The sequence below is a fragment of the Stigmatopora nigra genome, chromosome 18 (assembly GCF_051989575.1).
Source record: "Stigmatopora nigra isolate UIUO_SnigA chromosome 18, RoL_Snig_1.1, whole genome shotgun sequence".
In the NCBI taxonomy this organism is placed as follows: domain Eukaryota; kingdom Metazoa; phylum Chordata; class Actinopteri; order Syngnathiformes; family Syngnathidae; genus Stigmatopora; species Stigmatopora nigra.
Window position 1 is genome coordinate 3,934,044 of NC_135525.1, and position 27,933 is coordinate 3,961,976.

The window sequence follows — 27,933 nt, forward strand, 5'->3', positions numbered from 1 at the left end:
TTTGACCAATTGTGGGAAATGGAATGGTACTTTTCAACTCAAACACATTTAGCTTAAATGGTGGGAGGTTGGATAAACATTCCATATAGTTCACTGAGACTTTACCAGGAAGTATGTTTATGTCATTTACTTCCTCAACCTTCCAGTCTTACAGATATGCTAACATTATACTTTTTGGCTTGTACCACGTGCATTCACATTTACACTATTTTCCCCTCACTTAAGATTTATTTTTATTCATACTGTGTATGTATTTACTCTTGAGCGGTTGAATTTGAATTGTGCTTTATGCAGTGCATGTATTAAGTACAGTTCAGATGTAACACGGCAAGAAAAAGACAAACAAATAGAACAATAGTGTAAAAGCTGCTGTTTAATAACCAAAAGTAAATGCAGATTATTTTGTGTTTTACAATCAAACTAAGTTCATACTTTAAGCAAAGCATCCCTTCAATGTTCAGTGATGGAGAGGTGGAACACAGTGCAATTATACAATCTGGTGAAATAAGTGAATTGTTTTGGTAAAAATGTTGTCATGGGAAATTATAAACAACCAAGGAATTTATTGTTAAAGATTCTTGCGAATTAGTAAATTTACTGACACAGTCACCAAAAGTAACACTCAAGTTTGCATTAGGAAAATGTATGCATGTATCTTGCAGAACAAAAAAAGTTATGAGTACAGTGTACTGATATGACATAAACATATCCTGTTACAAGTTTGCGAATGACATGGAAAAAACATTTGTCCATAATGTTTGCTGTCCATTTGAAATCATGATTGAGTAATTTTTGCGAAAACTTTGATTCTATTTAGATAACCAATGATAATTAAATATATCAGTTACTAAATTTAAAAATGAAAATTAAAAAGGGGGGAGAAGCTTACAGATGAATTTTCTGCATTTATGTATCTTATATATTTTTGCAGTAATCTGTTTCAATGGCTATAGCAAAACTTAAAAGAAAAAATATTGCACAAATTATAAAACAACCAAAAAACTTGAGGCAAACAATGATTACATTTCATTCTGCATCATGGTATGGAATTTATATTCAGTCTTGTGTTCATAGAATGGGGATGCAATTTTTGAATTATGAACAGCCCAGCAGTACACCTTTGTGACCCTGCTTAGTGAGCACACACACACACATACGCACACTCACACACACACGTGGTGGTACAAATACATCTGTTGACACGTCACGACCAGTTTTCAGGTTTTCGCTTCACTCAGAGGCACTCCCAAGAATTAGGTGTAAATTGACAAAATCCTCTTGATCATGTATGCGATTTAAAAAATAGCCATTCGTTGGAAAGTCATCGGAAGACATCTTTAAAAGGACCTCCCGTCCAAAACACCTCCTTTCTTCCACACTGGCCTTCCAGAATGTTTGGTACAGGAGTCGGACGTCCATTTCGCCTTGACGACCAAGAGACAACTTCTGTGTTTTTTCTTTCTGTCCCTTCAACCGATGCTCTCTCAGCTTTTCAGTCTTTCGAGAAAAGTGCAGCAGAAGGACTGCTTGTCCATTCTGGATTATGAAAAAGACAAAACAATAAAGAGATATAAAAAAAAATTGTAATAACAATAAAAAATAAACTGGGCTGTGTAATGGTGCCTTCACGAGGGCCTTCAAATGTCATATTTTGTCGTCAGTCATCTCCAGGAACTGGGCGTAGACATCTCTGGAACACTCCCCCTTCTGGTTGTAAAGGAACTTGTAGTAACTCCCATCAGCACAAATAGCTATAAAAAACAGACAAGAGAAAGTACGCCTAAATGCAGTGGTAGTATTTTATATTAAAATTTTCTTATTCATTTCACTGTCTCCAAAATAACTACCTACAAAAACCTTGAGTTTGATAATTTTTAAGACTTTTAAGTGTGCCTTATAGTCGTGAAAATACGGTATTTAGTTTTACTTCATTTCTATAGGAAACGTTGATTTGAGATATGGATAAATCAACATACGAGCTCAGATCCAGAACGCATTAAGCTCGTATCTCAAGGTATACTGCAATTTAGTACAAAAAAGAAAAAGAATACATTTTCAAAATACATGGTATTGGTACATCACCAATATCGGTCAATACTATATTGGTAAGGTAGTGGAATTGGTATTGAGAGGCAAAAAGTGATGTCTGTGTAACCGTAATAACACACATTAACATTACTTTTCTAATGTATAAACATTATGTGCCTTGTTTATTTTTGTGGACCAGGTTTCCAATGTAGTGTTCAACTGCTCTCACCTATAACAGCATTGGGCTCTGTTCCGAAGGCACACAAACACGGGGAGCTCGAGGGTAATTGGAACTTGGAAAAGCTCCACATGGAGCTGAAGTATTTGGGAAGAAAACTGGCAGAGGCCAAACTATAAAGAAAAGGGTACAAAACCAAGACACATTGTCAAAAATGTCACAAGCTGTACCAGGCTATGTATTTTCTATATATAGACATTCACTGCCATTGAGTGAGACTTTTCAAATGAAAATATTGTTAGAAATAGTTTAACATGACACAAAAATTTTGAATTAGCATGTCATTATAAACCATAGCTTTTGACTTTCTTTCTTTCTTAACTTTAAACTTAACTTCCTTCTTAACTTAAAAACACATTAAGAATAAACTAACCTTGATTGCCTATTTCTTTTAGCGTCTTCTGCCGCAAAGATGTGTACTGTACCGTGGTCACTTGCCACGCAAATTAGAGATGCATCTTGGTTGAAATTGATGCTATAAAAAAAAAGGATAAATGTTGTAAGGATGGAGAGGGAGGACAATCTCATGATAGGAAACATTGCATTTATTAGGTGCTTCTTACCCACAGTGACATGAAAAAGTATTTGCCCCCTACATAAAAATCCACTGTTCAAATCTCACCAGTAAATGTTGGCCGCCTGAGAGCCTCGTCTCAGCTCCTGTATGAGCTGACCAGCTGATGTGTCAAAAATTCGGATAAGTGTCCCCTGTGTACATATAGTGAGGGTTAAGTTTCAAATGGCAACAAAGAAAAATTAATTGTCCCAAAATGACTTGTGGTCATTTGGACTGTAGGCCTACTTTCTCTGATGCAGTTGCTATCCTCGTCCCCTGAAGGTTTAGCGCGATGCAACACAGCGCCCCCTCGTGGGCAGGGATGTCCACTGGTGGCTTTTCTGTATTTGCCAGGTCGACAATCTGTACATGACCCGAATAAGTCCCAGGGAAAGCCAGTAGGGAGTTGTTGCTATTGGGACACAATACACACAAACCTGGAAAAAAAGAGAAATAATAGAGTGATTAATTCTATGGATTAATTCATTGTGTGAAATACAGAATTGGAATCTTGGGTGACCTCAATTTATTACATTTTCCACGATTTGCTCATTTCTTCTAGGATTTTGTGCTTAAAAATAATTGACCAATTAACCTAGATAAGGCAGTAGTGAAACCAACAATGAAAGAGACCACAAACCTTTGGGGTTGTAACAGGTTTCAAATACATGCAACTGATGGGGGTTATGGGTAAAGGTGAACACTTTGATCATAGAGTCCAGGACCACCACAATTCTAACCAAAAAGGACAAACAATTAAAACGCTTGTTCACATTAATATATTGAGGTTTTGTTTTGTTTTTTAATTTTTATAATAGCAGGTATTACCTGTCACGCCTAAGTTTCACTGCTTTGACCTCTGTGGAGAACTCAATCTCAATGACTGTCTTCTTCTTGAGGTCATCCCAGATCATTACTAGAATAAAGTCAACAACAGGAAAAACTTAATAATGTAACAAAGGTTTACTTTTTATCAAACCGTGAATTCAAAATTTAAGACATTATATTAGAAGGTCATGTGATGCTACAAAAGCATACCTTTATTAGTTGGGTACTTGGGTTTCTTTCCTCCTCCTACGAGAGCCAAGTAGTTACACCTGAAGAGCATTTCCACATGACCGACCCCGCCCTCCAAGAACTCTGACAGGAAACATCAATTCATCATTTCATCACCAGTGAAAAATAGCTTATAAACAAAAATGTCAATGTAAGATTAAAGGGGGAAGAAATAATCATATTTTTGCCTCTTATTGTCTCTAGTACTAGGTTTTCATTTGCCTTTGGCTCAGAATAATGTAAAGCAAAATTACCAGCCTCTTTACAAACAAGGACACACAAACATCAGTTGTCAACATAAAAAAAGCTTCTCGCCTAAAGCAATATTAACAATTACAAGAATAACTCTGGAAAGGATCAGGCTGCTGAGTAATAGATTTAGCAGCCCAACTTGAGGGGACAGTTCCTCTTTTCAAACTTTGCTGCTTATGTGCAAACTAATTCAAAATGCATCTTACAGAATGTGAATCAAAGCATCAACACTTTGAATGTGGACCACAATTTTACTGTAAACAATTCTATTAAAACAATCCTGTCTTCCTTCTTCAACCTTGATGGATTGATTGCATACACTTATTTAGCAAAAAAAAGAGCATACGTCACAATTAATAAAATAATCATCAGTGAGGGCTTTTATATATAAAATTAAAAAAATGTCAATTTTAAATTACAGTTTTTCATCTATTATCAAGAGACCATCACATTACTTTATATAGGACCATCCACGTTTGATTACATTATACAATGTTTGAAGTACCCTATTTACTCGCATATAAGCCACCCCCACGAATAAGCCCCACCCTTCAAATTGCCTTAAAATCATTGAGTTTTACAATTTCTCGCATATAAGCCGAGATACTGTATGAATCAAAACCACATTTTTAGGGTCAATACCATATGGAATTAATTCATCCAGTAATGGTTGTTTTCATAATGCAAAACAGAAAATAACCAACAAATAGTAAATGTTACTTTGCCGACATCTACAAGTAAAAAAAAGACTATAGCAAGTCTTATGCGTATATAAGCCGTAACCAGTCAATTCAGTTGAGAAAATACGGTATGTTAATATGTATGGATTGTTACCTTGCTTTTCCTTCTCTTTAAGAGGATCTGTGTTGTAAACCCGAAAGCCATTCTCCATTCCACAGGCAAAGCACCCTGAAGTGACACACATTTAAGAATGAGATCAAGGACTCAAAATCAATGTAAACTTTGCACTGGTATACACACGTGGAGAAAATTGTTGTTTACTTTTATCGATTAAAGAAAGCTGACAAAGTAAAGAAAAGTATTTAAATAAACAATGAAAAACATTTTTACATTGGGGTTTAACAGTTGACGAAAAATAATGGTAACTAGAAAATATTGAAAATAATTGACTAACAATTTTACTATATTTATATATATGACAAGCGGGTTTTGGTATGTGAAGGGCATGCGACTAATACGATTTTTTAAAAATATTTTTTGACAATTGAATACGCTGATAAAGGCTGTATTTAATGTAGTCAATGCCATTTCGAAATATTTAGACATGTGCAACACAATATTTATCACGATGAAACAAGATGAAAGAGAAACAATTCATATGCCTTTTTAATGTGTTGTTGAAAGTCACACAAACGTGATTTAACCTGATTCGAATAATAAATCTACACGATCATTTAAAATTTTAATCAATTACGTCAGGCAGCACGTTCACTCAAATCGTTGATTTAAAATCGTTGAATAAAAAAGCTCAATAACAACGTAAGCGGTAGCCATCACACGCTAGCGGTGGCTAGCTACGATGTGAAACAGTTGTTTCACGTCGAGGTTTCCCCAGATGACAACTGTCGTGATATTTCTATTCCACCTTAGAAAACAAATATTTGCACCCTTTCACAAGTATGATCTGTTTTTCCCCCAATATAGTGAGTTAGCAATGCTAGCTTAGCATTCATGGCTATGCCAATGGTTATATTGGGGAGAAGAAGGGTAAACAAGCTAATGTCAATTCTCACCATGGTCCTGGTTAAATCCAGCATAAAGGAGTCCATTCCCCTGCGGTTTAGAAAGCAATGCATTCATTTTTCCGCTCGAACAACCGACTTCCAAATGATGTTATCAATGATAATGATCACACAAATGCTGCTCAGCTAGTTTTGGCTAACGTCATCGTTCCTTCAGAGTTTGCTGTTGGAAGAAGAAAGGAAGGAAGGATCTGTCAAGAGACGCTGGTTCCTGTGAAGCGAAACCGGTGACATTTATTTTATTTTCATCAATTGGGAAATTATTGCTAAAGTCATATGGTGTTTAAATGTTGTTTGAAGTCCTGAACGAATGAAGATATACGTTTCAACAACTACAGAATGTTTTAGTGAGTGAAAAGCTAGATGCCTGTCAGACATCCAGTAACTTGACTAGCTCTAAAATATGTTTAGCATTTTTTTAAAGTACGTGCAGCAATGTGATCGCAATAGTCAACGCTTAACTATTTAAATTTGTACTAAAAATGCGGATGCCGCATCGCGGTTCACCTCGTTTGACATCATTTCCCAGAAGCCCTTCTCTTGTGCGCCTTAAACCCCTTTAAATGCCCTTTTCAGGATTTACTATAAAATATAATTAGTAAAAAAATTGAGAAAAAACAGTCTAACTTAGAAATTGCATCACCTGCAGCATGTGTAATTTTTATCTAATATCATCTAAATCTCATTTTCTGAACCGTTTTAGGCTCACAAGGGTCACACGGGGTGCCAGAGCCTATCCCAGCTGACTTCTGGCCAGACAGGTGGACCGACTGGGATTTGAACACACTGTGAGGCCAAGGCGCTAACCAGTCACCCACCGGGCAACCAATCATTTATATTAGTTATTTTCGAAATGCAGATATATACTGGGGTTATTGTACCAAAAATATGCACTCTACATATTTATTCATAAATGGAAGCAACCTGCAAACTGTAATTATTTCAGTGCTACAACAAAAATATGCACAAGTGTACACAAATTTGAAAGCCTCTTGGGTCTCATTTATCTCAAGGCTGCTTAAAATATAATGATAAAACCTTTTAGTTTGCTGCTCCATGTAAAATCTCCAGTTAATACTCTGAATAAACACAACTTTAAATAACTGGAAGAAAACTTGCATCTTGAGTGTCAAAATTCAATTCATTACCGAGTCAATAACGAATTGAAATGACATTCATTTTGAAGAAAACTGAATTTATTCCCAAACAAGTTAATGCTTTCTCATTTGTACATTATAACCTTATGTAGAACTACAGCAAACATTTCTGTAAAAAATACAGTTACAATATTTTAGCAAATTACACTTCTTTTATAGTTGCTGCTGTGTTAACCACAGAAAAGCACAAATTTACACTTTCTGAACAGCCAATACGACATTTGTCGCATGACTCAAGTATTTATAAGCAACATATATATTTTTAAGCCTTAAAGTCTCGCATGACCATGTTCTTCTGTTCAATAAGGTAGAATCCTTGACTGTGGATTATGCATGGACAAGCCTGCGATGCCTTTTCAGGCCATGTAAACTAGAAAATGCTTTGTTACAAACAGCACAAACATATGGTCTCTCGCCAGTATGTGTTCGCATGTGTAGCGTGAGAAAACATGACTGGACAAAACCCTTTTCACAAATGGCGCACTTGAACGGCCTTTCGCCCGTGTGGTACCTCCGATGAATTTTCAGTTCTGCAGAGGATCGGAAAGACTTGTCGCAGTCATCACATTTGAAAGGCCTTTCGCCTGTATGGATTAAAGTGTGCCTAACTAGTGCATCTTTACCAAAGAAACCCTTTCCACAATGCTCACAAGGGAAGCGCATGCCTTTGTGATGGAAGTTATCATGTTTTAGGAGACACCTCCTAGAAGTGAAGCTTTTCCCACACTGATTGCAGTTAAACGATGGTAAGGCTTTTTCACTTGTAAGGTCACCAGCCTGATGCACGCGCTCAACATGTCTCGTCAGAGTGATTCCGTGTCGGAACTTTTTGCCACATTCCCAGCAGAGGAAGGGATAAGCCTTGGTGTGTTTCTTCTGGTGTTCCACAAGGTCGGAATACGACCGGAACCTCTTCTTGCAATGGGGACATTGAAATGGTTGGTAGCCGGTGTGTTTCCACTCGTGCCTGATAAAACGCTTCAGACTTGCAAATGTTGTCTGGCAGTAGGTACAGGTGAAAGGCTCGGTGGGGTTATGGACGTCTATGTAGTGCTTGTGGAGTGCCTTGAACACGGGGAAGTTATCCTCACACTGGTTGCACTGAAACGGCGTGTGTGATTCTTTATGCATGGCCAATGCCTCGGAGTCACGAACCAATTTCATGCACACCTCGCAGTAAAGCGGGTTGTGGGTTTGTTTATGGGAATCTAAGGTTGATTTGTACTTGAACGCCTTGTCGCATTCATTGCACCGGAAACAATGCCTAATGTCTTCGGGTTGATCTGGATCCACCTGTTGTTCATTGTAACAGATATTTCGTAAATGAAATCGAAAAGTCTGCTTGCACTTGAATTCCACGCTGCAGTGGGGGCAATAGAATGGTCCATCGAGGATACTTTTTGTGTCATCTGGGCTTTTCTGTCCCAATTCCTTCGCCGCCTTTCTTTCTCCTGAGGGTAAATAATCGGGGTCATTTGCGGTACTGTCTGCAGACCCAGCTTCATTGCCTGGCTCAGAAATATGGATGGGTGACTTGTCATCCTCGTCTCCAACGGCATCTATGTCATCTTTCAGTGTGTCTGTCTCACTTTGGCATTTATGTTGGTGTAAGAAGCGGACGTTTTTGAAGCTTCTTTGACACGCTTCACAAGAGTAAGTCAGTTCTTCCGAGTGTTGACTCATGTGACGCTCCAAGAATTTGGCATGGCTTACCACTTTGCCACACACATTGCATGTTCTACTGTCCAAGTCATTGCCTTTGTCTGAGTCAAGGGAGCTGGAAAAAGTGTTTTGACTGTTGTCATTACTGCCGGTGGCCGGTGTCCTTCCAGATTTCCTCCACTGTGAAAGAAGCCGTTTCATCTTGAGCCCGCGATTCTTTCGCACAGGTCGTTTTAGCAACTCCAAGTCTGGATCCCTCACCCTAGCTGGCATTTGAAAATCCTCATCATCAAGACGCTTCTTTTTCCTTCCACGTCTGTTAGGCGTCTTTACTAAGCTGTCAAGCACTGTCACTTTTCCATCCTCCCCAATCATTAGAGTCTCAGATAAGTCGTCGTGGTGTTGCACTTCACAATTATCCACAGCTGTACTTTCAGAAGCAGCTTCACTCTCAGCATCTGTCTTTTCATCGTGAATCCCCAACCATGGTTTTTCCTCAATTGCATTGGAAAAGGCAATTTTGTTGCCAGAATCAACTTCCATCTCTGTGCAGTCAGTATATACCACAACACTCTCTGTATTCGTTCCAGTTTGCTCATTGACGACAACTTCTCGTTCCCCAGGAGGAAGGCATAAAGCAGACAAGATGGCAGTGTCGACATCACATGTTTCTGGAAAGAAGAAGACAGTAAAATTGAAATTCATCCTTGCCATTCACATTGGGGACTGAGTGTCGACGGTAACGGAATATTAGGGGCATAATTAGTGGGGTTTGACCACAATAAAAATACTTGGCTGCAAGCAACAATGAGAGGACCAGAGCTAAGAACTGGGACAAACAAAATATTTTTTTAAGGATAATTTTGAGGAATCTGGCATTTTTTTAAGTACACGTGATAGTAGTAATTAGTAATCTGTTGGTATACAACAATCAAATCAATTTATAATTTATATTGCAATTTTCTTGCAGATAACAAATCACTAAGGAACTTTACCTAATAAAACAGAAGTTAAAGTAATACACATTTTGTGTATATCCACAAATTACATACAAAGTTTTTGCCTGCTTCCATGCATGTTTTTATTAAATAAAGTGATAACATAAAATGAAGGAAAGGCTTTAAAACAAACAAAAAACACTCATTTTGAGGTGAATGGCCCTAGTTAGGAGTTGGAAGACATCAACCATAGATGGCAGTGTTGCTTTAATAGACATATGGTCACTTGAGTAAGAACTAGAGTGCGATTTTGGCTTTATTCAAAAACTAGGGATAGGCACTTAGTTAAACTCAGAACATATTTGCATAGGAATGGAAGATTAACCACCCTTCCCTTTAATTGGTTAAAGTTTTTTTCTTATATGCTTACCAACATCATCCAACTGGCTGAGGTCTTTATGATTGTCCAATGCCATTTTGAGGCCCTCAGACTGGGTAAAAGACTCCATACAATCTCTCAGAACTGTAGAAGAATCATTTAACAATGAGGCGATCTGTAAAGGAAATCAAATGTAATTAATTTCATTTTACAATGTATGTTGATGTTATAGCAGCATGTTGTATCTTTTAAGATTTATAGTCTGAGGAGGAAATAGAACATTTGGGTGTTGGGCAAAAAGTTGTGTGAATAAACGTAGGATGTGAGCTACCTGCTGTAGAGACTGACTTGGAAAAAGCTTTTCAAGCCTAGACAGAAACAGCCACATCAATGTCTTAATTGCGTTGTCATACGTGGGACCAAAGTCTCCAGGAAAAACATCCTGTACAAAGAAAATTCACATTACATCTCTTGTTAAATGGTTAAATAAATCAGGTATATCTTCAGCATCCAAAAGCCGAATTAACCATTTTAAAATGGTTATTATATACTACAAACTAGTAATTCATCATAAGCATGTTTTTTTTTTGTGTGTGAAACTAAATTTGTGCAATCAAAGTGGAAAACCAACTTACTTGAAAAAAGTTTTTTCTTTCTTCCGAACTAATCAAGAGATTTCGCACAAGAATCATGAAATGAGACTCTGAAATGTCTGGTTCTGCATTCCCAGTCTACAAGACAAAAGGGGTCAAAATAGAGAAAGCTCAGCAAAATTCAGTATTGGAAAACCAGTGCAGTGGTTGAACTGCCAAAATTCAATCGGGAGAGCACACAACAAAAATAAGTCTCTATTTAAAGGGGTAGTAGACATTAAAACACAACTGATTGATTATTAGTGATGGGTTTATATGTTAAATACAACAATTTCGAAACGCAGTACTAGCACAAGTTCGGCTAAATACTTAGGATTAAAACTATCATCCACACTGTGCATTGGTCGCAAAACAGTTACCAGGAATATTCAAAAGACAGTTATGAACTATTTCAGTGGCACAGAGTCAGGCGGATGCTCAACTACAACATCATTGACAATTGAATTCATAGAAAACAAATGTTATACATTTATATCGAGGCGGTAGAACACAAAGAGACCACCAATTTAAAACCCTGCATATAATGTTGTCTACCCCGTATCGTCCAGGACAACATGGAGTCCTAATCAGTACAAAAAAAACTCAGTTTGACTTTGTTAATAACCACAGTTCAACAGAAAGATATTATAGATATATGATACCATCCGAAACAAATCATGTGGGCCATTCATTCATTGTATGTTAAAAACCAAGGAATGTTTCAAAAGGTGTTTACCACATGAGCTGGCTCTACTTTCCACAGTACTTGAAGATTTTGCATACGGTCGAGGTGCGGCTGAATGGTCTCTATATTGGCAGTCTCCTCAGAGCGGAACAGCTCCAAAATAAGCTGCAGTCAGAAGAAAACAATATCAAAAAACAAAACTAGGAACAGTTTCACAAAGCTTTTAAATATGCATGTTGTGAATTTTGACCCCTGATAACAAAAAAAGTTTAAACCCCAAAAATATATAGTTTATAGCCGCAGCCATTTTGTTATACAGTTCTATCCTAGCATATACACCAAAATAGACATGAGCAAAGTGATAGTGGGTATTAGTGACAATGAGAAAGAGTGTGTAATTTTATATACTTAAACTTGATTGGCTAAAATACTATAGTGTCAACCGGTGACTTCCTGGAAATAGTACAATGACCTAGTTCTTCTATTTTACATTTCAGAAAAAGAAGTTGGGGCATTCCGGCCTGCTGAGTGGTTAGCGTGTCGGCCTGACAGCTCTGGAGTCCTGGGATCAAATCCAGGTCAGTCCACTTGTGTGGAGTTTGCATGCCCTCCCCAGGCCCACGTGGGTTTTGTCCGGTTACTCCGGTTTCAACCCACATTCCAAAAACATGCATGGTAGGCTTATTGGGCACTTTAAATTGCCCCTCGGTACACTAATTCAGGGTGATGCATGTTAGAAAGCCATTATCAATCCCAATAAATATATAAAACTGGGTCTCTATTGTTTGTTTTCTTATTTTTTTTCCTAGATTTTTCTAAGATCACAAGTACATTCGTATAGCCATATGAAGACAACTAGCATAATATAAAGTTATGCCATACACAAAACTGCCTATATTGTCACATATGTACAATAGTCGGTGGAAATAAAATAACAGACTTGATATCAGTATAAATAATTGATTAAATTTGCATCAAATAACATTAAAATTCACATTTTGAAACTTGTCACTTGTCAGGGGCTAAAGATGTGGCATGCTTTGTGTTTGTGTGCATTTCACTGTCGATATTGTCTATTCTATTACTATCTATTATTCACACTAACATTCATTGCACATGCTTGTTTTGGACCCATTGTTTTCCCCTTAATTCTGCATTGACTAACGTGGAGGAAAAAAAACGGAAAAAAATGCAACACTGCTCAGTGCTCGTAGATATCTTTACACGAGGGAGATGCGGCAAGAAAGACAGTGCACTAAAATCATAAGCAGCCTCTCGTATGCTAGTATTTCAAAATGTGTTTCGTATCTCACAGCAAATATTTGCTCGGAATTTTTCTCGTATCTCAAATTGCTCGTATGTGGGGCACTCGTATGTCAATTTATTATGTCAGATTTTCATAAAAAATCATGCAGCTCTAAGACAGTGAGGAAAACTCAAGTTATTCTTAATAGCAAATACCCAAAACAAATACTGCAATATAGCAACACTCAGTAATTATGCAACACACAAATTATTAAAAACATTTTCTTACCCGTGCTCTTAACCCTAAAATGAGTTCTGCCCGTTGCCTAGCTGAAAGGAGTTGAGGCACAACTTCAGTAATTGTAAAAACAAACTCCTCAAGCATCCCATAATCCGACACCAGCTTGTGGTCTATCGTCTGCCAGATGGCTGCAGAAACCAAGCGAATCGGTGGAACCAGGAAGCGCAGAGAGGGGAAGGTGAGTGAAGGACCTGAGCGTGACAAGAACGGAACATTGTCACAACAATTAGGATACATTTGGTCCAAAAACCGACTCTTATGTTATTGAATTTGAACTAAATGTACACCAATCTGTTCTAAAGAAACATACATCACCAGCTATTCAATGAAAGTAGTATGGTGACAATTAATATTGTATCATGCAATTTGGACGCGGGCGGCCCAGTGGTTAACATGTCGGCCACACAGCTCTGGGGTCAAGGGTTCAAGTTCAGGTCGGTCCACCTGTGTGGAGTTAGCTTGTTCTCCTCGGGCCTGTGTGGGTTTCCTGCGGGTGCTGCACTTTCCTCCCATATTACAAAAACATGCATAGTAGGCTGATTGGACACTCTAAATTGCCCCAAGGTATGAAGACAGCTGGGATTGGCCCCAGCGCCCCAAATGAGGATAAAACGGTTCAGAAAATGAGATGAGATGAGACAATTTGGACGCCGTAAACAGAGTACTTGGAAGCGATCTAAATCTGGTGCTAATCTTAGCATCGGTGTGCTAAAGCAGCAGAAGATTGTCTAAATTAAAAGAAACAACCATGCACTTTTTAACAAAACGCGCATGAAGTTAGCCTCAAATCATGTAAAACAAGTGAAACAAGTGGCTTCCCTGCTGCAAAGAACACATTTTTGCAATAATGTACTACCTAATGTGAATTAGCAATGCTATTCCCGCGCGCTGATTCCGTTGCGGCCTTGTTAAAGTAAGCTGCCCGGTTTTTTTTTACTCACCGGGTTGCTCGGAGGAACTTTCATCCATCATACTATATTCATATTACACCACTGTTGGGTGAATTTGCATGGGTGTGTCAGCACTTTTATCACCAGGATAACTTTTTAGCTACAGACGGCCAACAACACTGCATGAAATCGAGATTTGTGCGTCAGCGTCTCTTCGTGTTCCGCCCGGAATAACATTCCGACGGACTAGTTTGACTAACAGTTCCACATCCCGTGCAAGCCGTGTTGTCAAATATTTATAAAGATTATATTATAAAAAGATGTACCACTTCACGTGGACTGAATTTGACATGAATACTACATTAAGTGATATACACAAAAGCCAAATACTCAAGGATATACGTCTGACCTAAATTTCTACTTTTCAGTCAACGAACATGGACCTGCAAAAAAAGAAGAAATTATCTCGGAATTTCCCGTGTTGGAATAATTTTAAATTGTATATTACACCTGAGAAATTAATTTTGTCTTTTGTCAAACGGCCTATTTAAAACAATATATATTCAAAAAATAACTACGGTAATTTGTTCAGAAGTACATTTGGATCGAATTTCCTAGAATTGTTTATTGTTGCTGTTGTTATTCAAGTTTCATGATCAACGTTTTTCTTTTAAATATTTGTTGTCAAAACTACAATTAAATAAAGAGTCGATTATAAGGGAGAGCGGGATTGGTTGTCACACTTGCTATATCTTGACCACCGGAGAGCAGTGTTGCGCGATATAGGTCAGAAATTGAATCTATAATGTTTTTACATTAGCCACACATTACTTTCACGTAAGAGGCAGTGACTTGCTCATCTCATCTAATTTACTAAACCGCTTTATCCTCACTAGGGTCACGGGGGTGCTGGAGCCTATCCTAGCTGACTTGGGCCAAGAGGTGGGGTACCCCCTGAATCAGTGGCCAGACAATCGTAGGGTACAAGGAGACAAACAACCATTCACGCTCACACTCATACCTATGGGCAATTTAGAGTGTCCAATCAGCCTACCATGCATGTCTTTGGAATGCGGGAGGAAACCAGAGTACCCAGATAAAAACCCACACAGGACAGAAAAGAAAAATTACACGGACTAAGCTACACGGTCAAGTTTTCCAGCATCTCTCAGTTGTGTAGTATATCCCATTTTTAAAAGGACACACACAAAAACACAACTAAAACCACATTTTTCAACATAACATATTCTTCCACTTGAAAAAAACAACCCCATTTTCAAAATTATTTTTTGCTATTTTGGTATTAATAATGGAGGATCCTTCTTTGCATTAACCGCGATCTTCTAGGGATTACTGTAATTTATTATTGTTGCAAATGGGCCCTGGTGAGTGCATTTTAAGAGTAGAGAAACATGAAACAAGGCAAAGAACCAGAGTATACAAAATACGATAAGTCACATTCATTTGGGCTGGAAGGCGCATTTTCGCCACCTGTTCTAAAAGATTTGCGCCTCCATTTGATTGTGGATTGACCATCTCAAGACACCATGACTTTTTTTATTGTGCCAAAGCGCTAAGATCCAAAGAACGTACGAAGAAGAAATTGTCCAAAAGTTACTGTAGTAACAGGACATCTTAAAAGATTTATTCAAATTAAGTCAACAGCTTGAATATCAATATCACAGTGGGTCCTCGGTAATGACATCTTACAAACAGGCAATTGAATAGTTTTATCCAGCGGTACAGAATTTAGTTTACAGTAAATAATGTTGTTAAAAGTATTCCACATTTTTTACACTATAAAAGTGGTAAAAATCAGAAGAAGAAAAAAAGGGCAACCATTTACATGTATTTGACTTTCAAATTCAGAGTATGGCTCTCAAGGAATAACATTAGAAAATAAGAATTGTTTATTGCTCTCCTCGTTAAAAAGGTTCTCGACCCCTGGGGTAGCCTATTGATAGACTACAAAATGTCCTTATCGAAAGTATACCTAAATTTAGGTACGAATTTGTTAACAGAGGAGTCAATAATTCAGTCTGGCGGATAGCCTGTCAATCCTAACTTGAAATTGCATGTACAAGCTTTTTATGCCGAATCATGCTGTAGCGCTTTAAGAAAGCCTTGCAGCAGATGCTGCATTGAAACGGCTTCTTGCCGGAATGGATTTTACAATGGGCATTCCGTAAACCAATTGTGACAAAACCCTTTCCGCAGGTTTCACATTTGAAGGGTCGTTCCGTAGTGTGGTGCAACAGAACATGCCTTTTCTTCTCAGGAGCTGACAAGAAAGACTTGTTACAATCCGGAAAAGTGCATTTCAGAGGCCTCTCTCCCGTGTGCAACAATTTATGTCGTACAATGGCCGAGGCAGAAAACGTCTTACCACAGTATGGGCATAAATGGCGGGTAAGTTCTTTGAGGTGTTTCTTTTTATGGTGTTTTATTAGAGCTCCTTCTTCTTTAAAGTATCTATCACAATCAGCGCAAAAGTGTTTCTTTTCATTTCTGGACTCGCTATGGAGGAAACGGTGGTGGCGGAGCAGATTGGTTCTTTGTGAGAAGGTTTTTCCACACTCTCCACAGAGGTAGGGTTTCTCCTTTGTGTGAGCCCTTTGATGGGAAACAAGATCACAGTCATTTCTAAATCTCAAACTGCAAATATTGCACTGAAACGGCAGATGACCACTATCCCTCCATTCGTGTCTGATTAAATACTCTAGCCTGGCATATGTGTTTGAGCAACATTTGCACTTAAAGGGTTTGCTAAGATTGTGGAAATGTTCATAATGGCTGCGCAAGGGCTTAAAACGAGGAAATGTTTCCTCACAGCGTGTACAGTGAAAGCCAGTGTGGGAGGCATTATGTCTTTCTAGGGTTGCTGCATCTTTTAAAACTTTCCTGCATACGCTGCAGTAGAGTTCGTTGTGGGTCCGTTTGTGGGCTTGCAGTGACATTTTGTACCTAAAGCTCTTTTCACAGTGGTCACACTTATAAAGATCTTGCCCGGAGCGAGGCTTGATCTGCTGCTGAGCTTGGTCATAGCATGTTTTGACTAAATGTGTCTTCAGAGATGAGAGAAGTTTAAATCTGGTGTTGCACTGGTGGCACACATAGTCACCACTCGGGAAGTGCATTTTTCTCATGTGAGTGTGTAGGCTAGACCTCACTCGATCATGACAGATGAAGCACTCGACTTTACGGGACTTTTTGGAAGGATCTTGCTTTTGGTTCAATAGACACTTTGCCCTGATGACTTTTGGGGGATTGTTAGCATTTATGACAGAAGAGACCCCTTTCAATGAATTTGGAGATGAACTGTCATGGGTCACTTCGTATTCATTCCAATCCGAAAGGCTAGAGCTACTCGACCATGAACTTAAATTACTGATTGTGTCCTCATCCGTATAGAAGGACCAAGAGGAATATTCGCTTCCATTATCTGCATTATCAGAAGGATCAGGAATTCTCTGCATGGGCGTTTGGGTTTGACATTTTTTAACTGGGAGATCCTCTTCACTGTTGAGTCCCTTTTTTTCTTCCAACAAAATCATTTTCATCTTAAGACCTCGGTTTGAACGAAGAGGTCGAGACGACAAAGATCCATCAAGTGCATTTTCTTCAATACAGACATCATTGATTTGACGAATGTTTTCTTCCTTGTTTGTGATTTCTTTAGTTCCACAAGCTTCATCCTTCTCAACCGTGAGCCGAACCGCAATGTCTAATTCAGATTCTACGTTTGGAGAAGCTGGGCACTCTGGAGTGTCTTGAAAACAATGGTGGTTAGTTGCAGCATTTTTGGGAGCATTCATGATACAGGTATCATTGGAGCGAATATCTGTGAAGAAACAAAAAAAAAACTTATGACATTTTATTACTGTATAAATTGTGAAACATCCTATAAATTCACAAATTAGGTCGCTAGGATCGGGCTTCTATGTACAATGTTAATCACAAATTAAGCACATAGAACCTAATCTTAAAAACAGCTAACAATAATATACATTAGTACAGTAATCCCTCCATCATTGCATCTTCACTTATCGCGAATTCACTACTTCAATTTTTTTCCACTATTTATTAATTTATTTTTTTTAATTCATAAAATTTTGAAAATCCACACTGAAACTCGTACTTAATACATTTGTTGATTATTGCGACCATATCTGGACTGTATTAACCGCAATATTCCAGGGATTACTTTAAAAGAAGAAGAACAGCCTCCTAATCAATTGGCAAATCAAATTGAAAACAGAGAATAAAAAAAGATAAAAATTTGCAGTTGTTTTTGTTGTTTTAAATCGCAAGATATCACACTTTAAAGTAATTGGAAAAAAACCTACAGTTCTTCCCATGTTGGGGGTGGTTTTTATTGTACCGAAGAACGGTTTTGAGGTCATCATAGCTGTGCATGGTGGACTTCAAGCATTCTCCCAGAACAGAAGGCCCATCACCACACATGGAGGCTACCTAAATGAAAATGTTTTGTGAGTATTTTCTCTGAAATGTGAGAATATTTTCTTGTATCTACCTGTTTGAAAGTTTTCCCAGGAAGAAATGCCTCCAGTCGGATGAGAAATAATTCCATGATGGACTTGAGAGTCTGGTTGTATGATGATCCAGATTCAACAGGAAAAACCTTCTGAAGACAACAAATATGTCAGTTTTCTAAAAGATATTTACTATATTATACTATTATTATACTATATAAAAAAAGGGTGCTCACTGATTTGCTCCAAGGTCTACTTTTCAAGGAGCCAACCTCCCACAATTTACCCTTTTCAAGGGAACAACTTCCCGTGATCTACCTTTTTCCCCAGGCCACCATCAAAGCTCAGCTGTTATGTATATTGATATACTACTAAAGAAATGAAAGTCAAAAGGATCTACAGCTATTTACTGGCATATAAGCGACTCTTTACCTAAAACAAGCACGCGTTCCTCGAGTGCAGGCAAATGTATAATAAATGATAATGATGTGTCCATAAATCCTTCACCAACTTACCCGAGTTGTAAGGTCCTGTATGAGTTGGGTTCGCTCAGTGTTGGTAAGCAGGTTTGGCAATATGTCTGTGACCACAGCAACAAAATCCTCAACCATCCCATAATCAGTCACAACTTGTTGCTCTATGGTCTTCCAGACAGCAGCAGAGACGAGCTGAACTGGTGACACCAGGAGACGCAAGGCTGAGATAGGAAGTTCCAAAGCTATATAAAAATAAAGTAGCTTATCAGATACCATACAATGGTTGCACGTATGGCAACTCGCAGTGTATTCTACACATAAATGAATGTACCTGTATCCATTTGATTGCCTTTCATGCCCCGTTTGCAATTCTAATGCAGCCACTTTTTCTTACAACAATCTTTCTTTTCACACGTCGGTAAGCTTTTAAGACACGTGTGTCTTTTAAACATCCGCCCAAATATTGTTATTTCAAAGCCACATGTTACAGTTTGCTAATCTAGCCATGCTTTCTCCGACGATACGCAAGATTTGTATGGGTTTGTTGACAAACAGGTTGAATAGGAAAGTTCTCGCTGGTAGGTCCATGGGTTTTTCGGCGCATTCTAATGACGTAACCTATTACGAAGGCTGCTTCTGTAGGAAGCTGTATCTACGTTTCATACAGATATTATTCATAATCATAAAGAAAAATAGAACATACCAACATTGCGACTAACACAACTATATGCCATACGAGTGAAAAGTCCTGAATTCGTTGGGCATGAAAACTTACAAAATATAGTTATTTCGAAGCAGGTCAAGAATAAAACAAATGTGGGATTATTCGCTCTTTTAACTTTTTGCACTTTGGTTCTCCAACCCCTTATAGTACCAGATTCTGACCTTATATCGCATATATGGGGAACTATATGTGTAATACCTGCTGTAACCAAGTGAAACGGCCGTTATCACTTGTCGGCCATTTTGTGTCAGTGTCATCTGCTAAAAATATAAGGAATATTTTCACTTATTCACAACGGTTTTATATTGTAGTGCAATTCAAAATTCCGTCTTTTAAATCTAGGCTAGTCAGGTGATCTTAAATGTGTTTGTTTACAAATAAAGGATGTGGCAAGTGTGTTGCAAATATTTGTTTAGACTCAAATTGTCCTACACTGTTATCCTAGTAGTACCTAATTGACCGGGTACATTGTATAGTGTTACTGGATGAATAACCATTGGTATTTGTAATATTAATCACCAGACAATCAGCCATTTTAGTCTTTATTTCTTGTGGCATTGGCAACATGTAGAAAAATCTCAGAAAATGTTAGATTTTAGAATTGCCTACAGATGATTTAGCAAAGCAGGAGAATGGAGAGAATGTTACGATTATACACAACAGTGGGAACGTAGGATTCTTGTTCATTGGACACAATATGAACTTAGATATCTCTACCCACCAGAAATATTAAAACACCTGTATGAAGGAGTATCTTAGAAATATTATTAATAATCAGTGAATTCCATGTGTGGAGGAAAAATTTACAAATGGTCAGCATTTGTCTATTTGTTTGACTGTAATCAATGTTTGTTCTGCAATCTAATCATTATTGTGGCATAATATTCATAATGCCCATTATAATGCAACAATAAAAATGTCACTCCAAATGTATCCCATATTACACTGTAATAAATCAATTTCGAAAGCACTTCATAAATATACACTCCCGTACTCCAATCATGCCTTTAACGGTAATTTCCATTACTGTAAAAGAAAAAATCCTGTGTTCAAAAAAAAAACAAGCGCTAATCACTACTAAAACTGAAAAGATATATTTTCCTCCCCCACTAAATTAATAGAATGTATTGTATTCGCCACAACATAAAAGTGAAAGAAAGGTGATGTGTATTTATTTAGAATGTACATACCATTTCAAAATATTCCACGACTGTAAAGGCCAGATGACATTGTCAATGCAACAAAATTTTACATTTCTTCAGTAAACAGTTTATGTAGAAAATATTTCCCACATTTCTCTCCTTCCTTTATACAAGGTAATTTTAAAAAGTTATTGTAAGATGCGTCAAACAGATACCAAACAAAATGGAGTAGCTTCTGTGGATGTTCTTATGCTGGTCAGAAAATGAGTTAGACAGCCACTCCTGCTTGTTTTCTGTCTCAAGCATCTTACTCTGGCGGGAGGGAGTGATGGTGGAAGGGACGAGGGTAGGTGAAAGTGGTCCGCGTGACTCCCCACCCTGGCCAGTCCCCTACTTTGTGTCTGCTAATACACTCCTCTTTGGCACTTAAGCAGGCAAACTCAGCTTCTTTCCTTTGAGAACTGCAAGAGAGAAAAAGTAATTTCAGCAAAGACGCAAAACTCATCTAATTGTGAGTGTAAAATATTTTCAATGGGTGATAAAAGGTACATTTTACGGATATATGCATGTTTATGTGTATGTATATTCATTTTCTGAACCCGCTTATACACATACACACACACACTTATCAAACGATGTGGTATCAGTATAGTATGAGCCATCACGTGCTCAAAAATGGTATTTGAACCCCAAAATATGGAACGCAAGAATCATTATCAAATGTTTTACAGTTTAGCACATTCAGAGAAAGATGTGAAAAAGCGTCTGGACTCACCCTTCGTAACATACAAGTAGAAGAAATCGCAGTAGAGGATGGTTTGCACCACACCAGCAACAATGGCAATCATGTCGAAGAATCCTTCAAAGTAAAACCTCCATATCCAGTTGATGAGGTACAAGGCTCTGTAGAGCCCCAAGAAGAACAAGTAGTGAGTGGTGATGGTCTCTGCCTCACCCGTCTTGCTGATCATGAAGAGCTGTGGGAGGATGGCCACTGACTCTAGATAAATAGAGAATGTCCACAGGATCTGGCACATGACGAAAGAAAGGAAAGCAGTTGAGTAAATAGTGAGAATCATGTTTACTGGCAATATCTGTTGCATACAAAGATGTAAAATGTCTGACCTCCAAAGGAGAGAAGTCGTGATTAACCAAAAACGAGAGGCCAGCAACAGGGACGACCAGAAACTCAACCCGGAATGTGTCATGGTTTCCATCGTAAGTGGCTTTAAACTTCAGGTAGATGAGGTACACAGTGGCATATGCACATCCAATGTAAATGAGCTGAAAGAAAATAAGAAGGGATTTAGTCCTAATGTCTAGTTGAAGGGATACTAGTAAACAATGGTGGGTCAAGTTTGCATCTTACGGGGCTTCAAATGTGTCCAAATGCTAACTGAAAAACTACAATGGAAAGCACACATTACATTTGCAACACGTCTTACCTTCATGCTTGTGTTGTAGAGGGAGATGAAGGATGTAAGTAGGTCCAAGTAGCGGGTTGTGAAGACCAATGCAAACAGGATTTGACTCTTTCCAGAGATTCCTGAGGAGACACCAAATGGGTTCCATTAAAAAGATAAGATAAAGACAAGATATTTTCACATCAATGTTGCCACTTGTTGAAATGACGAGTTTATTTTGGGCAACTATTAATATACAAATGGAGTCGTGAGACCTTTTCTTTGCAATATACAGCAACAATTAATGAGCCTAGTACAATTATAATGCATTTACGTGTATAAATATCTTGCATTTAATGGATGATGCTCAAAATGACCTGACTTTTGCGATATATATAGTGTCAACTCCTTTGGTTGTTCAAAAACAAGCCTGTTAGTGTTGTGTACAATGCTACAAACGGCCACAAGTCCAATATTTTTCAAAAGTAACAGATTTGCACTGACTAGAGTATGATGCAAATCCAATTTATGTTGTGCTTGTATACCACAACCTGTACACTAATTGTTTGTACACCATCCAGTTTGACTTAAAAGGAAATAAAGACGCCAAATGATACTACCTGCTAAATAAGACTAAAGAAATAAGACTTGATTTCAAGGTGCTGCCACGCGCCACTTGTGACTGAACAACCAAAAGCTACAAAAGTATCAAATTCAGTTCTCAGTGAAATTCCATTCTAATGAAAACAACAGAACAGGAACCCACTTTCTGTTTAAAATAGTTTAACAGGAGGGCCCCGCTACATACATTAAATAGGCTGAAATGACGAATGTGCATTGATCAAAACAAATCACTACTTTGTGGTTGATCACGGCACAAATATTTAAAATGGAATAAACAGGTTAGCATTTCCCGTGCTTAAAAAGAAGTGTTTAATCATTTACTAGACGAAATGGGGCATCTGTGACAGGCGACATTAGCATGCTAGCTAAAAATAGCTTGACAGGCTACCAGTGTGCTGTTATAACAAAAATGTATGCATAATCGTCTGGTGTAACTTCAATTGACGTTAATACCGGCATTATTTTAGGTGGTAAAGACTATATAACGAAGGAATGTTGTGACTCACCGGCACAGGACCGGGTTTTCCATATTTTTAGAAGCAGGATGATGATGGCTGCTAGATGGGACAGGTCGCCGGTTAGCCTGAAAATATTCATGTTTCAGACAGCTACTCCAGAAGTGGCGAGAAGCGAGACCCTTTTATAGATGAATGTGGGTTTGATTAACGAAAAATCGAGATTTAGTCGCTTTTAGGTAACCCACGAAACTAACTGAATTGTAGCTCGCAAAAATCGAGGAAAAATGGCGAGTATTGGGCGACGTGGCTCGGGGAAGTGATCGCAACTACAACAGCCAATAGGAGATCCTATCTGCTCCAGGATGCAACCATTGAGAGGCGTTGCGGTCCTTATTAACATAATTTATGATACGCAACGTTGCGTTTGTGTCCTCATAAACTCGGAATTTCTTTCTGTAAACAACTATGTACAATCCAGTGGGAAACTTGCAAAAAGTGATATTACAGCCCAGTTTGCAAAAGGAATAATTATGATTTATGTTATCATTGGGTTCTAGAGGGCATGGCTCTAGTAAACAGTATCTTTCACTGTTCATTTTCAGTGACATGATTACAGTAAGTAAACAGTATCCTTGTTTTCCGAAACCTGATCTACTTTTCTTGTCCATCACTAGTCAAAGAGGCTTCCTCCATGGACACCAGCCATGGAACCCTTTGAAGAGTCTGAATGTGGCTCATTCCAGAATTGGAGGACATTATAAGAGTAAAATACAAAAGTATACAGATTATGTAAATGTACTTGCCTTTAACCCAAAAGAAAACGTTAAAGTCAAAACAGATCTGTTATGTTCTTTATTGTATAGGTCTTCTAAAATACTCTTCCTAAAAATCAAATTTTCTCTTATCATAGAATAGACGAATGAAATTAAAACCATTTTAATCAAATGAATCAAATTCCTTTTTCTTTTCAATATTATTTGTTCACCAAAATGTCATTACGGCAACCATGGCACATTTAAAATGTTAATTCCATACATAACCATTGTTTTCACTAAACAGAACTTTTTTTTTTTTAATTAAAGATTCTCACCTTTGAGACCGTTAAGCAGCAACTGGCATCAAAATAATTTTAATTATGCAAATAAATTTTGATCATGATTTTAGAGATTGACATGAAACTAGAAATCATTTATCTAACACTTCATGCACAATATATTGTGTAATACAGGATGGTGATGTTTTTTTCACAGTAAGGTAAGTAAAGTAGAGTGACCTTTTTAAAAAAATAAGATGTCACTGTCTCACAAAATATTTGGTAGACACAAAACCTGAGCTTTGCACTATTTAAAGATTAAAAACATGTCAATTTTATTATTGACTCTCCTGACCCTTTGGAACTTAACTTCAGCAAAATGGATGTACGACACCCAACACACTCTTTTCATTGTCTGGACTTCTCAGTCATATTTGAGACCTTTAGAACAAAAACCACATCAGTGAGAACATAGTAATCTTTGTACAAGTCCCCTTCACAGAGATATGGCAAGCGGGTCAAAGTTTCGACCTCGAATCCTGCCTTTTTGAAGACTTGTTGTGACAGTACAGTTGCTTGCTCCTCCCATGTTTTTCCGTGTACTATTAGATGTTCTTGGGGACGTAGCCATTCTCCTCCACCTGTCAAGAATGAATCAAAAGACGGTCAAAATATGTGGAATAACTTAAGGTGTATATTATCAAAAACTTTAAAATAAATCAATTTTTGGGGACATCTATTATGGATAGTCTCCTAGAAAGAGATGCTAAGACTCTTCAACTGACCAACTTCAACGTAGGGCTCGAAGGGAAGAACAACAGCCAGAATGAGACGCCCAGTCTGAGGAACAAGCGATCGTCTGATGTCTTCAAGAAGGAGGAAAGGATCATCGCACCGGTCCAGAAGGTTGAGGCAACTTATTACATCATATTGAAAGCCGCTCCGCTGCCACTCGTCGATCCCCATCAATCTTAAGGTCAAACGCAGGTAGGTTGCTCTTTAAAATCATTCATTCATTCATTGAATGTTAGGGAGTGTTAGACATGCATTTTTTGTCTTCAGAGGAGGTTGGGGGATCTATTTTTCAGGTTTTTTTCTCCTTTAGTCAGTGCGAATGGCGCAGCTTATTCGCTAATACGAGAGGAGTACTACTTCCCAGGCACGTTAGCAACTGGTTGTGCGTTATCTTAATGTGAGGACATTTGTGTACATCATTTTGGGAATATTTTAAGGGAAGACAAAAGCACACAACCCTCACATCTGAAAGTCAGAGTGGAGGCGGGGCAAATAGAGCCAACCCGGTGAGAAGAAAGGTATCAAAATTACTTACTTGAAATTTCTCCCTTGGAGATGCCATTTCATGGGTGGCGAAACTTCAGTTACATAGATCTCTGAGAAATGGCCTCTCATAATTTCTGTTACAGCACCATCACCAGCTCCAAGGTCTAGAAGTTTCCCCGCCTTCCAATCTGGTCCGACCTTGAGAAGTTTCTGGAACTGCTCCACGGAAAACACAAACATGGATCCACGTCCCAAAAACCTAAGCAAAGGGGTACTCTGTTAGAAACGTCTGTTACATGTGAAAATAGTGAAAGCTGTAATTTGTAATACTGGACACACCCATTTATGGAGGTGCGTGAAACAAGAGATGCAAGGATACGCAAAACAAAAGAATGATAGCGTTGTGTAATCAACCAGTTGGACTTCTCGATGCTTTGCTTGAGGAAGGCCTTGGTGCTTGAATCAAGATGGCTTTGAACAAACAGAGGTCGCAGAGACTCTCCCAGCAGGTCGGGGGAGTACTTGTACCACTGGAAACATAGGAAGAGGGGTTGTCAATAAGACAGTGGTGTCCAAACTATGGCCCACAACTCAATTGGGGCAAACTACCCAGCTTTTATTGACATAGAGCTCATTATGAAAATATCATTGATATGGCCCATATACAAAATAGATAAATGGAGCCCGTATTCTACAAAAAATATTGCATAGTATCTTAAAGTCTATGTATTACTAAATTGAGCCCTGGTGGTATGGGAGGGACCTGGGTTCGAATCCAGGTCAGTCCACCGATGTGGTTTTTGCATGTTGTCCCCGGGCGATAATAAGGATTGGATTGGATAACTTTATTCATCCCGTATTCGGAAAATTTCATTGTGACAGGAGCAAGAAAATACATAGTTATAAGTTAGACAGTACACACGCAAAGGCCGCAGAACAACAAATCAAAAGCACAAAGCAAATCAAAGTCAAAAAAAGATTGGACACCCTTGCAATAAGATGTTCATTCATAATAATGGCAGAATTGGGCGAGTTTAATCTCAGCCTACCTCCTGTGTCTCTCTTTCTCTTCCTTCTTCCCCTTCGCTGACCATCTTCCCCAAGAGTGAACGACCCAGTGGACCTCGCACATATTTGGCAGTCCATGTCATTCTTGTGGAGTGCAGAAAGACCACGCAACCCAACACCCACGCCACAAAAATTAATGTCCTCAGCTGTAGATGACACATAATGGAAAATAAACGTGAGCAATCGGACACTTGATCAATGATACCGTCTGAAAGACGCGAACTCATTAGACGGGGGAGCAGTGAGACGGTGTTAACTTTAGGGGAAAAGGGCGAAAAACGTATTAAAGGGCAGTAACCATGAGTAAATCAAGATGTCAGGACCTCACTCGCTTGCAAAACAAAGGAACAAGCACCCACACTACAAAATTTAATGTCCTCAGCTGTAGATGACACATAGTAATGGAAAATAAACCTGAGCAATCGGACACTTCATCAACGAATACCGTCTGGACGACGCAAACTCACAAGACTGGAGAGCAGTGAGACGATGTTAACATTAGGGGGAAAGGGCGAAAAACGTATTGAGGGGCAGTAAGCATGAGTTTATCAACACGCCAGGACCTCATTCGCTTACAAAACAAACAAAAAAGAGTATTTGGTGGATTTAAAAAACACACAAAATGCAGACATCGAATCCACCACCCAAGCTATTGCGTGAGTCCCCTATCCAAAAAGTAAACACAAGTATTTCCGGGCATTGAGATTTCCGGTGTAACTATTAAACATGTCCGCTGTGAAACCCTACCGAGCATGCGCTTTTCCACCGTGTTATCAGGGGGGATTTCTGCTTTCGTAACTTGTATTTTTGTAAGTAGAGAAACATTTGATATTTAATGAACATAATTTGTTTCACGACCTTTAATATTAGCCCCTAAGCGTAGGAATCGATGGCTCGGTAGCCACATGTGGCTCTTTTGATGGGTGCATATTGCTTTCTGCTAACCTGTGAAGTAAAATATGGAAACCGGTGAGTCCCTAATGCACCAATAGGAGCGTCACATCGGCATTGTGGCGCCGATACTCCGTCAAGCGCAACTCTAATCATGTTTTTCATCATACCTTCCTGCATGCATACTCTCATAGAATGTCATTAATTAGCAACTATGTTGTCAAAATAATTCAGGGACATTTTGTACTTTTAAAGGTGGTGAAATGACTAAAGAAGCCACAAATCCTCATGTTGGCATTTTACAGGAACAATGAGATTTATAGCTTCACCATAAAGTGCACACATAAATAAGTAGTCATAAAAAGATTTATATTCAATAAAAATGAAGTTTTTAGCAGCACAAGAGGTAGATATGGTGTTTTGGTGCAAGTATCAAAGTGCAAGATAAAAAAAAATTGCAGTGCTAAGACTGAAGTAAACATTTGAGAACATATGCATCTGGGACTGTTGTGCATTGAGGATATAGTGCAGTGACAGTACCTAATTTAGTCAAGATTA

The 27,933-nt window shown here is 38.3% G+C and overlaps 5 protein-coding genes and 1 long non-coding RNA gene across 11 annotated transcripts; 1 reads left to right on the plus strand and 5 right to left on the minus strand.

Annotated features, from left to right (window-relative positions):
- Positions 1 to 355: 355 nt before the first annotated feature.
- Positions 356 to 6,386, minus strand: wdr45b (WD repeat domain 45B). 2 transcript variants are annotated; one of them, XM_077738733.1, is made up of 11 exons: positions 5,885 to 6,386; positions 4,965 to 5,039; positions 3,861 to 3,962; positions 3,651 to 3,738; positions 3,463 to 3,557; positions 3,069 to 3,259; positions 2,889 to 2,974; positions 2,640 to 2,741; positions 2,258 to 2,379; positions 1,624 to 1,751; positions 356 to 1,536 (listed from the first exon to the last, which is right to left on the minus strand). In XM_077738733.1, exons 1-10 carry the CDS (start codon positions 5,949 to 5,951, stop codon positions 1,645 to 1,647), a joined length of 1,035 nt encoding a protein of 344 aa, XP_077594859.1. In that variant the 5' UTR covers positions 5,952 to 6,386; the 3' UTR covers positions 356 to 1,536; positions 1,624 to 1,644. The 2 variants fall into 2 exon arrangements, with proteins under 2 accessions (XP_077594859.1, XP_077594858.1); XM_077738732.1 differs by having other exon boundaries at positions 356 to 1,751.
- Positions 5,729 to 9,451, plus strand: LOC144211454 (uncharacterized). The gene is made up of 2 exons (XR_013329600.1): positions 5,729 to 6,120; positions 9,336 to 9,451. It is a non-coding gene; the product is annotated as an uncharacterized LOC144211454 (long non-coding RNA).
- LOC144211445 (uncharacterized) lies at positions 7,071 to 14,045 on the minus strand. The gene is made up of 7 exons (XM_077738721.1): positions 13,834 to 14,045; positions 12,881 to 13,083; positions 11,398 to 11,511; positions 10,665 to 10,760; positions 10,361 to 10,471; positions 10,081 to 10,204; positions 7,071 to 9,383 (listed from the first exon to the last, which is right to left on the minus strand). The coding sequence occupies exons 1-7, from the start codon at positions 13,862 to 13,864 to the stop codon at positions 7,378 to 7,380; spliced, it is 2,685 nt and encodes an 894-aa protein (XP_077594847.1). The 5' UTR covers positions 13,865 to 14,045; the 3' UTR covers positions 7,071 to 7,377.
- Positions 14,046 to 15,412: 1,367 nt separating this feature from the next.
- On the minus strand, positions 15,413 to 19,372 carry LOC144211447 (uncharacterized). 2 transcript variants are annotated; one of them, XM_077738723.1, is made up of 5 exons: positions 19,083 to 19,372; positions 18,791 to 18,993; positions 18,317 to 18,424; positions 18,129 to 18,255; positions 15,413 to 17,623 (listed from the first exon to the last, which is right to left on the minus strand). In XM_077738723.1, the coding sequence occupies exons 1-5, from the start codon at positions 19,105 to 19,107 to the stop codon at positions 15,843 to 15,845; spliced, it is 2,244 nt and encodes a 747-aa protein (XP_077594849.1). In that variant the 5' UTR covers positions 19,108 to 19,372; the 3' UTR covers positions 15,413 to 15,842. The 2 variants fall into 2 exon arrangements, with proteins under 2 accessions (XP_077594849.1, XP_077594848.1); XM_077738722.1 differs by having other exon boundaries at positions 18,317 to 18,427; positions 19,083 to 19,371.
- A 1,253-nt stretch (positions 19,373 to 20,625) lies between these two features.
- LOC144211452 (ER lumen protein-retaining receptor 2) lies at positions 20,626 to 23,464 on the minus strand. Its single transcript, XM_077738734.1, has 5 exons — positions 23,151 to 23,464; positions 22,063 to 22,163; positions 21,743 to 21,901; positions 21,393 to 21,645; positions 20,626 to 21,078 (listed from the first exon to the last, which is right to left on the minus strand). The coding sequence occupies exons 1-5, from the start codon at positions 23,239 to 23,241 to the stop codon at positions 21,044 to 21,046; spliced, it is 639 nt and encodes a 212-aa protein (XP_077594860.1). The 5' UTR covers positions 23,242 to 23,464; the 3' UTR covers positions 20,626 to 21,043.
- A 475-nt stretch (positions 23,465 to 23,939) lies between these two features.
- Positions 23,940 to 27,933, minus strand: mettl9 (methyltransferase 9, His-X-His N1-histidine). Of its 4 annotated transcripts, none has more exons than XM_077738731.1 (6): positions 27,916 to 27,933; positions 26,466 to 26,630; positions 25,756 to 25,946; positions 25,466 to 25,675; positions 24,921 to 25,105; positions 23,940 to 24,776 (listed from the first exon to the last, which is right to left on the minus strand). In XM_077738731.1, exons 2-6 carry the CDS (start codon positions 26,565 to 26,567, stop codon positions 24,544 to 24,546), a joined length of 921 nt encoding a protein of 306 aa, XP_077594857.1. In that variant the 5' UTR covers positions 26,568 to 26,630; positions 27,916 to 27,933; the 3' UTR covers positions 23,940 to 24,543. The 4 variants fall into 4 exon arrangements, with proteins under 4 accessions (XP_077594857.1, XP_077594856.1, XP_077594855.1 ...); XM_077738730.1 differs by lacking the exon at positions 27,916 to 27,933 and adding an exon at positions 26,952 to 27,207; XM_077738729.1 differs by lacking the exon at positions 27,916 to 27,933 and adding an exon at positions 26,899 to 27,207.